This window comes from Nicotiana sylvestris, chromosome 10 (assembly GCF_000393655.2).
Source record: "Nicotiana sylvestris chromosome 10, ASM39365v2, whole genome shotgun sequence".
In the NCBI taxonomy this organism is placed as follows: Eukaryota; Viridiplantae; Streptophyta; class Magnoliopsida; order Solanales; family Solanaceae; genus Nicotiana; species Nicotiana sylvestris.
The window spans coordinates 111,123,404-111,134,324 of NC_091066.1; the positions used below are offsets into that span (position 1 = coordinate 111,123,404).

General features: G+C 36.6%; 1 protein-coding gene across 1 annotated transcript; it reads right to left on the reverse strand.

Annotated features, from left to right (window-relative positions):
• Positions 1-9,021: 9,021 nt before the first annotated feature.
• LOC138879806 (uncharacterized) lies at positions 9,022-9,684 on the reverse strand. Its single transcript, XM_070159440.1, has one exon. The coding sequence runs from the start codon at positions 9,682-9,684 to the stop codon at positions 9,022-9,024; it is 663 nt and encodes a 220-aa protein (XP_070015541.1).
• Between the last annotated feature and the right edge of the window lie 1,237 nt (positions 9,685-10,921).

Sequence of the window (10,921 nt, forward strand, 5' to 3'; positions counted from 1 at the left end):
TTATCATGCTGTAAATGGGCTAATTCGATAGGAAGATAATTTCTATGAGATATTTAAATGATGCGATAGTTATACGTTAAGATTGGAAGTCATTTGAGCTGTGATTAAAAATTCGACAAAGATTGCCGCAAGTTACGGGTTTAAATTTCAGTGGAATTTGGATAAAATGTTGATGACCTTTTCTCTCAATATACTGGGAGTTATGGTGTGTTCTACCTACCGAATCGAAGGTCTATGAGTCTAGTTTCTAACACAACAAACTGTTTGTTAATACGACTTCGGAGTAGAGAGATATTAACCTTTTCGTACAGGGGAACAATATGCTTAGTCGGGTTTAGTTAAAAAAAATTATTTAAGTCATTCTTTAAAACTGAAACCCCTGCGTTTTATCCTCTCCAAAACAGAACCTAACACCTAGGGATTTCCTCTCAAACTCCTCCCATCCATCTAGCCAATGATAACAACAATTTAGTCATCCTCAAGATGGAGAACACCATGGTAACTTCAGAATCGTGAATTCTTCGGTGTTTCACTTTTCATAGCAAGACCCCGCCTTGAAATAATTTCGAATTTTGAGTAATTATGGTCACATAAGGTATGATTTAACTTCCTCTTTGATCCTTGTAAACTTCTAGCATAAGAATTCCTAAGAAATAGTTGAAACCTCTATAGAAATGTTCTTGATTTTTTTAAGAAACCTCTCTTAGTATGGCTTGATTGTTGGGGCTGTTCTATATGGTTTTATTGTGTTGTTTGGATCTGTGAAGACATGGATGGAATCTTGTCGATAAGGAGATGTAGTAAAGTAAAATTTGGTGGTGTGTTGGGGGGAAATTAATCTACAAAAGAGTCTACAAAATCATGGCCACAAGTTGTTCGCGTAAATGTCTAAATGAAGAATTATATAAGCTATGAGCTTGAATTTGATTTTGAATGGTTCGTATTATGTAGGAAATCATTCCTAAGGCTTTCGAGGTCTCGGAAACAGTATATAACTCCATCGACAAGGTATGTAGGGCTTTCGCTATACTTTTCGGCATGACTAGAATTCGAATAAACGTTTATCGAATTGTCTCGTCGGATTCGAGTTATTTCACCTTCAACTTATAAAGATGCTTAGACCTGATCTTTTCTCATAGATTGCTTACTCTAGAGGATATCTATGAATTCTCGGATTTCCTTATTCCTTGCTTAAAAAGAACTAGAGCCTTTTTACTCGTTCTCCCTTCGACGTTCATATAAATCATGAATAAGTAACACTTACTTCAAAGGTATTCATAATACATAACTCTCATGTTCTTAGTACTTGTTGGCTCGTAGTAAAAAAAATTAAATATTTTAGCAACAACCATGATAGTCGAGGAATAATGATGGTAGGCCACTTTGACTCTTCTTAGAATACGTCTTTTAAGGTTGGTTTCGCATTGCACCTATATAATTCATGATTTAGTATATGTATGTATTTACTTTCATTACCGAGCTGCACTATAGACGGCCGGGTATGACACATATTATGTAACCACTGATCAGTTGGGATTACCGAGCTTCACGTGGCCGGGTACGATTCTACCGAGCCTTTATTATGCCCGGGTATGTTATGGATATTATAGCCCCACAGAGGGATTTATTATTATATAATGTGATATATTATAAGTAGCAATAGTGAACGATGATTTCACGAGCATACATTTATATCCATGTTGAATTTTAGTTTCCTACCGAGGCTAGTTTCAGAATTCAAATTGTCTATATATCTCTTCTCTTGTTAATTACATTTTTCATGTTACACTTGTCGCCCTACATATTCAGTACATATTTCGTACTGATGCATTTTTATGCGTTGTGTTCATGCCCACAGGTTCGGATAGACAGAGCGGCGTGCCTCCTCAGTAGGACCCCCAGGATCAGCGTTGGGTTTCGCACTCCACTTCTTCGGAGTTGCTGACTTTGAGTCCATAGGTACTATTACAGATGTATATGTGTGGTTTTGGGCATGTCGGGGGCTTTGTCCCGCCCTGTTGAGATTGTCTTACACTCTTAGAGGCTTGCAGACTAGCGGTCATTGTATATATATATATTTTTCGTATCGCCCTATCTATATATATATATATATATATATTTTCGTGTGACCCTATCGGCCTCCTGGATAGCTGTTATACTGTTGTTGCAGCCTTGTTGGCCTAGGTTATACATATATATATATGTCGTGTTGGGCTCTTCTGCCTGCATGTTATTATATTTCAGATCATATCTCATGGTTGGTTCACTCGGGCCTTCGGGCATCAGGTGCCAGCCACACCTCCCAAAGTTGGGGTGTGACACTAAGGATTGGGGATATTGTTGTAACTATTCTAAGGTTGTAAATGGAAGAATATAGGTATTATAGAAGACCACCTTGACAGTAAAGATAGTCCACATTCATGAGCAGTTTATTTAGTGCTTAGTAGATGCTCCAGTGGCCAATTCTCAGATAGTGTTGACAGTTGTCTATGCTAGAAACAAGGTGCAGGAAAGGGCAATATTATGGCATGACTTGCAGCAGGTAGGGGGCAGATTCAAGTCCCTTGGCTCATAAGTGGAGATTTTAATAATGTCCTAACCACAACTGATAGGTTAGGACAACCAGTGACTGCTAGTGAGGTGCATGAGTTCAAATAATGCATTGACAATATACAGCTGACCCCATTGAGAACAAAGGGTTGTTTCTTTACATGGTATAACAAGCAGAATGCAAATGATAGAGTGTATAGTAAGATTGACTGGGCTTTTGGCAATTCAACTAGACTATGGACTATGTGGAAGCAGATTTTTTAGAACCTGGAGTGTGTGATCATTCTCCAATCATAGATCAAATATGGAAAAGGAATTATTTGGCAGAAGTTACATAAGCTAAAAGATGAGGCTAAAGGTCTGAACAAGGAGATGGCAAGCTATAAGCAAAGGTTGACACAAATAAGGCATAGATTGGAGTGTACTCAAGCTAACCTAGTTCTTGATCCTTTCAACCAGATGCTGATAGAACAGGAAAACAGACTGTGCATGAATTGGAGAAATGTAGTACTATAGAGGAGTGGATATTGAGGCAGAAGTCTAGAGTAACATGGATTGATTATGGTGATTCAAACTCTAAATACTTCTATGCACAGTTGAAAATTAGAGCCAACAAGAATACTATCACTACTGTGTATAATGATATGGGAGTGAAGATCATTGATCCAAAAGCTGTGGAAAAAGAGTTCACTAACTTTTTCACTCAGCTAATGTGGAAAGCCACTAGGTTAAAGCCATGTCCAAATACCAGATTTATTAATGCAGGAAATTGTCTAACACTACAACATCAATATGAACTAATAAAGGAGATAACACATGAAGAGGTGGATGAAGCAGTGAGAGATATGCCAAATGACAAAGCTCCTGGAGTTGATGGCTATCCTATAGAATTCTTTACTAAGCATTGGATGACAGTGAGGCAAGACATCTATGAGGCTGTTTCATTCTTCTTTCATACTGGTACAATGAATCCAGCATGGAACTATACAGCCATCACCCTGATACCTAAAGTCCCAACACCTACAACAGTGAAAAATTATAGTCCTATTGCTTGATGTACTACGCTGTATAAAATTATTGCCAAGATCCTGACTAAAAGAATCAAAAGAGTAATTGAGGTAATTATTGGGAAGTAACAGTCTGCTTTTGTAGAAGGAAGGAGTATTATTGATAATATCCTATTTAGTCATGAGCTATTCAAGGGCTATAATAGGAAGGGTCTTATCTCCTAGGTGTGTTCGCAAGGTTGATATAAGAAAGGCTTATGACTCATTGGATTGGCAATTTCTTAGATACATGCTCACTGAACTTGGCTTTCCACAGAAATTCATCCATTGGGTAATGAATGTGTGTCAATAGTGTCCAACTCTTTCGTACTCAATGGTGGCCTTACCAAGCCTTTTCAAGCCAAGAGAGGGATTATGCAAGGGGATCCAATGTATCTATATGTTATTGCAATGGAGTACTTACAAAGCGAGATGAGCCAATTGTCCACCTTAAAGGAGTTCAAATAATGCAGGAAGCCTTTAATAGGTTTTCTGCTGCATCTGGACTGCAGGCTAATACAGACAAGAACTCAATGTATATAGCTGGTGTTCCACAACATATCAAGGAGCTATTACTTGATCTTACAGGATTCACAGAGGGGTATATTCCTTTTAAGTACCCGGGGGTTCCACTGTTTGCTAAGAAGCTGAACATACACCAATGCTTACCACTGGTGGAAAAATTACTGAAAGAGTAAACTGCTGGTCAGCTAGGATGCTATCCTATTCTGGAAGGATACAACTTATTAAATCTGTGTTGTTTGGAATACAAATATACTGGGCTCAAATTTTCCTATTGCCTAAGAAGATCATGAAGATGATAAAGACCATATGCAGGACATTTATTTGGACTGGATCAAATGCCATTTCAAGGAAAGCATTGATAGCATAGGATAAGATCTGTCAACCAAAAGTTGCTGGGGGATTGAACATCATCAATATGAGGATATGGAATAAAGCTGAAATTCTGAAACACTTATGGGCTTTGACAATGAAGAAAAATGCTTTATGGATCAAATGGACACACAGTTATTACATAAAGAACAAAGACATTACATTAATGGACACACCTAAGACAACAACATGGGTGGTCAGGAAAATCATAGAGGCAAAGAGAGACTTGGTGCAGATGAACTCAGTACAAGGCAGTCTCATATCAACTCTGACAGACTTGGTGAAACAAGGCAGGTTCCAAATACAAAGAGTTTATCCCTATGCTACCTCAGTTTCCCAAAGTTAGTTGGAAAAGCGTTCATCTACACATACAGATTCATCCACTATTCAAATTTCATCTATGGTTGGCTATTCATCACAGGATAGCAACTGTGGACATGCTAATCATGTTTGGAATCCAAGTGCCACTAGATTGTGTGTTATGTGCACGCACTATGGAAAATTTGATCATCTTTACTTTGGCTGTCCAAACACTAGTATATTATGGGACAGAATATTGAGATGGCTGGGAGTTACAAGGAAAATTGGAAGCTGGCAAGATGAACTAGTATGGATCAGTAGCATAGCTAAAAGGAAGAATGGTAAAGCAGGTATCACCACAACATCATTTGCAATGGTAGTGTATTTTATTTGGCGCGAAAGAAACTCTATCAGATTCAACAAGGGTAGATACATGGTGGAGGAGATATGCAAAGAGATTGCTATGCACATGCACATACAAGTAAGATCAAAGATCAAATGGCAACAAGCATTGCAAAGTTTAAACAATTATCCTTAGGAGTAGCTTGTATTTGATGATTGTGTTCTTCTCTAGTAAATTCTTGTAATAGTAATAGTGATTAGGAGATTGATGGTTAGCATTAATATGGTTTTGTAAAGACAGTTTTTTTGATGAAATGAAATGTTAGTTTTATCAAAAATAAAATAAAATAAAAAAATTAGAGGTATTCGACTTGTTTTTTTGGTCAAAAATGGAAATATTTACATCCGCTAACCCATGGGACTCTAGAGCTAGATCCTTTATAGTCTTTTCTATTCTCATAACTATAGTTATGTACTTTTCCTAATCTCTTCCTAATTTATACATTGTTTCCGCTAGGATATCTATTCAACTGTTCTAACATTGACTTCCAGTTGCTCATGTTCTGGCCTTTGATATGCAGCTGCAAGGCTATTTCTCGAATTCTTTCTGCATATGTAATACACTGATTCTAAAATCTTCTTTTGTTCCTCTCCATCTGTGTGTAGTAAACTGTTGCTGCAAATAAAAATGTGAGGACTTGAGCTCGTGGTCTGCTGTTGTTTGTCCGCTTGATCAGCCATTTTAATTCCTATTCCCAGCTTCCAACATTATGTTTTTCTTTCAACCAGCCTAACAATATTGCCCATATGGATTTAGCATAATCACATTCAAAGAAAACATGACCCATCGTCTCTTCCTTCTGGCTAGTGCATAACACACATTCCTTCGGCACATCAATCTTCCATTTTGTCAGTCTATCCACTGTTGCTAACCTTTGGTTGAGAGCTAGCCACAGAATAAATCGATGCCTTGATATAGTGATATCTCCCAACACAAGATTCTTCCATGCGACTTTCTAAAATTGAGGCCTTGCTGCTATATACATTGTCTTGATGCTAAACTTTCTTTGCTTGCAGAATTCATTGATGTCTCCTGTTGCACTTATAGCCTCAAACCATTCTTTTGTATCAAACACTTTCCTGATAATCCAGCAGGCTTACTTTGGTGTTGCCATTGTGCTGATATTCCTACTCTTAACATAAAAATTATGAATCCATTTCACCCAAAGTATGTCCTTGTTTGTACTGATGGCCCATAGTATCTTGCACAAGGCAGCCTTGTTCCATGAGTAGAAGTCCAGAATCCCTAACCCTCTAGCTGAACCTGGCATACAAAGTTTCTCCCATGACACTAAGGATCTTTTTGATATATCAGTGCTACTTGTCCAAAGGAATGTCCTACAAGTAGTAGTAACCATGTGAATTATCTTCTTTGGCAATAGAAATATCTGTGCCCAATATGTTTGCATTTCGAATAGGACACTTCTGATCAATTGTAGCCTGCCACTATATGATAGAAACTTGGTGGTCCAGCACTTGATTCTTGTTGTGATTCTTTCTACCAGTGGCATGCATTGAGCTATTGATAACTTTTTTGTTGACAGTGTCACTCCCAAATACTTGAATGGGAATTCTCCTAATGTAAATTGCATTTCAGAAAGAATCAAGTTCTTGAACTCATCAGTTACTCCTGCAACATAAAAAGAACTTTTTTCCATATTAGCATGTAGTCTAGATACTCCAGAGAAGTGATGAAATGCCTTAAGCAGTAACTGTATTGATACTCTATCAGCTCTGCAACACATAATCAAGTCATCTGCAAAACAAATATGTGTTATTTTAAGTTTGGCACATCTTGGATGGTAGTTAAAGTCTGGAATCTGATCAAGAGTCTTCAAGCTTCTATTAAGGTATTCCATAACCAATACAAACAATTAAGGGAACATAGGATCCCCCTGTCTCAATCCCTTTCTTGCTTGGAATTTAGCTGTCAAACTCCCATTAAGAAGCAAGGAATAATTCACAGCCGTGACACATTCCATTATCAATTCTACTATCTTTACTGGCATACCATATTCTAACAGAATCATTCTTAGGAATGGCCATTCTACTGAATCATATGTCTTCCTTATGTCTATCTTGATTAAGCATCTGGGGGATACACCTTTTTGTGTGTAACCTTTGACTAATTCATGTGCCAGTATTACATTATCCAATATGTTCCTCCCTTCAATAAATGCAGACTGTGCAGGTCCTACCACATAATCTACCACTATTTTCAGCTTCTCTGTTAGAATTTTAGCTATCACCTTGTACAAAGTAGTGCAACATGCAATTGGTCTGTACTCTTTTACATAAGTAGGACTTGCTACTTTAGGCACCAAAGTAACAGTTGTACAGTTGATACTCCTTAATAGTTTCCCACTTGCAAAGAATTCCAGTACTGCCTCTATAATCTCTGTACCAATTTCCTCCCAATAGTGCTTAAACAATTCAGCTGAATAGCCATCAATACCCGGGGCTTTATCATTTGGTAGTTCTTTAATTACCTGAGTTATATCTTCCCTTGTAATCTATTCTAGCATCATCAGTTGTTGTTCTTTAGTTAAGCAAGGGCCAAGCTTAACAATATTGATATCAAGACAAGGCAGTTCATCTGCACAGGTTCCCAATAGCTTCTGAAAAAATTGAACAAATTCCTTTTCCACCAGCTTTGGTTCAGTCAACCTAATACCTTGTTCATTGCATATAGACCCTATTCTGTTTCTAGCTTGGCTTGCTTTTATCTGAGCATGAAGGAACTTTGAATTTGAATCCCCAGCTTGGATCCAAGTGGCCCTAGACTTTTGTCTTAAGATTTGCTCATGAATACCTTCCCATTTTTCTATCTGTTGTAGCAAATCTTTTTCCTTGGTGATCAACTGACCATAGAATAAGTCAGTGCTCATCTACATCTGTATCTCTTCCAGTTCAACTCTCATAAGATTCAGTTTCCTATCCAAAGATGATAATTCTCTATTCATGTGTCTTGCATTCTGCTCAATCATCTTCAACTTTCTCCATACTGAGTACATGGCATACCCCTCTATCTTCTGTCCCCATACCTGTTGTACCACTTCCTTGAATTCTTCCTGTTGCAGGATAGCATTGAATAATCTAAATGGCCTGGGCAGCCTCTGCTTGGTTCTGTCAGTGCTAATGATAATTGGTGAGTGGTCTGATACTCCAAGTCAATCATAGATAGCTTCAATCTCACTGTAAAGCATAAACCATTGAGGATTCCCAAACAGCCAATCAATGTTACTATAGATTCTATCTATTTCATCTCGTTTATTGCACCATGACCATTGCCAACCCTTCTTGTTCAGCTGTCCCAAACCCAAATCAGTTATACAGTTTTGAAAGTCCTGAACTTCTGTTTGGTTTACAAGATTTCCATTCATTCTATCATTGACTGATAGAATTGTGTTAAAATCTCCCATCACTAACCATGGATCATTTATGTTATTATGAAGGCTTCTCAACTGGTTCAACATTTCTTTCCTCTCTGCATTTGTATTGTAGCTATAGACAAAGGTCAATTCACAAGAGAAATCCGAACCTCTATCTTTTACTATACAATGGACCATCTGGTAACTTGCCATAACCACTTGGACTTCCACTAAATGATCTTTTCACAGTACCCAAATTCTCCCTTTAGGAGCTACAGTATAATTGTCATAAATTGTCCATTCTCCTTCAAATTTCCTTTTCACTTTAGCTACTTTTTTATCTTTCACTTTTGTCTCAAGGCACCCCATTATGGACACTTTATTCTTAAGCAGGAAGGCATTGAGTTCCTTCTGCTTAAAGAGCTTATTTAGCCCTCTGATGTTCCATGAACAAACTATCATGGGGGAAACTTATCAGAGGTTCTAGTGTCCCTTTCCAAACTTTTGGTAATCTCTTTTGGTTGAATTCTCAACGAGCTGAATCTGTTTTTGCTTAGCAGCCTCTCTACTTCTTTATCAGTCATGACACCTTCCTTCAATTCATCTCCTTGAGCCACCATTCTCATCTTCCCTTTCACTATTCTGCCCTGATCATCATTGTTCATATTGTTCTCAACCTGCATAAGGACTTCTTCTTTCTGTTGTTCTTGTTTTGGTGGTTGAGTCTTATTATCTTTCACTTTCCATTGGGTCATTTGCTGTTTTTTCTGTCTTTGTCTTCTTTTTCTCCGATTCTGCTCTTCACCCTTCTCATGTATAAATTCATTCTCTTGTTCCTTGTTGCAATTTCCAGCAGTATGTCCTATTTGTAGACAGTCCTGACAATAGGAGGGCTTCCATTCATGTTCCAGTTTCTGCTCTTTGAATCCCCCTTTCTCATTCTCAATCAGTATATGCTTAGGGAGTGGCTGAGAGATGTCTATGTCCACCAGTACTCTAGCATATGAGATTCTATCCCCTTGTGCTGTCAATTTATCAGTGCATATTGGTTTTCCTAGGTAACTCACAATTCTGCCCAAATTCACAGTTGCCCAATATTGAATCGGCAGCCCAGGTAGCATTACCCAAGTAGGAACAATTCGATTGGTTTCTTAGCTAATATCAAACTTTGAAATCGAAGAATCAAATATGCACTTCGCTCTTTAAGTCGAAAAATGAAAGGATAAATGATGAGTATAAAAATGAAACCTGAATGTCTATTTAGTGTAGAAAGAAGATAACTTTTAGGAGTAACAGTTTTTTGGAAATGTCGAGTCATACAGTACACTTTTTTCTTAAATATAAATGTATTGGAAATTATATTCAACGAATTTGAGAGGAAATCCTTCATTTTAAGAGGGATAAAGTTGAATTCTTGGGATCAACACAGTTGTGTTGTAATTTCTATATGATATTATTCTCAAATACTCTACAAATTATTCTTGTACCATTTCATAACCCATTTGAAGCGTCTAAATTTCTAAGAAGCATAAGGCGTGCATTTTCTTTCAAAACTAACATTGTCAAGGTAACATAAAATTATATCTTACTAGTTAATTTATCCGCGCTTCGTGCGATGTATTACTCAATTTAGAAATTCTTTTGTATAGATTTTGTCATCTCATGTGAGATAAAAGAATTCCTTGTATATGCATAAAAATATTAATTTAAATATTTATGAAGTTGCAACTGTAAACTAACATTACTATTAGTGTGCATGCGAAATCTCAATGTTAAATATTGATACAAATATCTTACATTTGAAAATGAAAAAAATGTTTGAAGATTTTTATTATTTGATATAATGTGCATATGTGATTTTAATACATAAATCTTGTAGTTGAGTATATGTTTAATAGAAGTATTTGATTTATTTATTTCATTAGATAGTATAAGAATATTATTTTTCTAAAATTTTTATGTTTCAAATTTAAAAATAATAAAAGTCAAAGGAACAAAATGCAAAGGGAAAAAAGTGGCAACACAGATCTCTGTTCTGCCCATAAGATATCATTTTTTTTTCCAGTTTTTTCTTTCTTTACTTCTCTTAATTCTTTTTTCCCTTAATCCCTCCGTCAGTTTCCCATCCTCTGATATAGGGGTGTACAAATCGAATCGAAAAATCGCACCAATTCGAAAAGTCAAACCAAACCGATTAAAAAACCCGACTAGGTTTGGTTTGATTTGGTTTGGTATTGACTAAAAAAACCGAACCAAACCGACATATAAATATATAATTTTTATATATACTTTTAAGATTTTTTTTAGAATTTTCTTTAAAAAATATCTAGAAATTTTGCGATCCTCTTACGAGATATA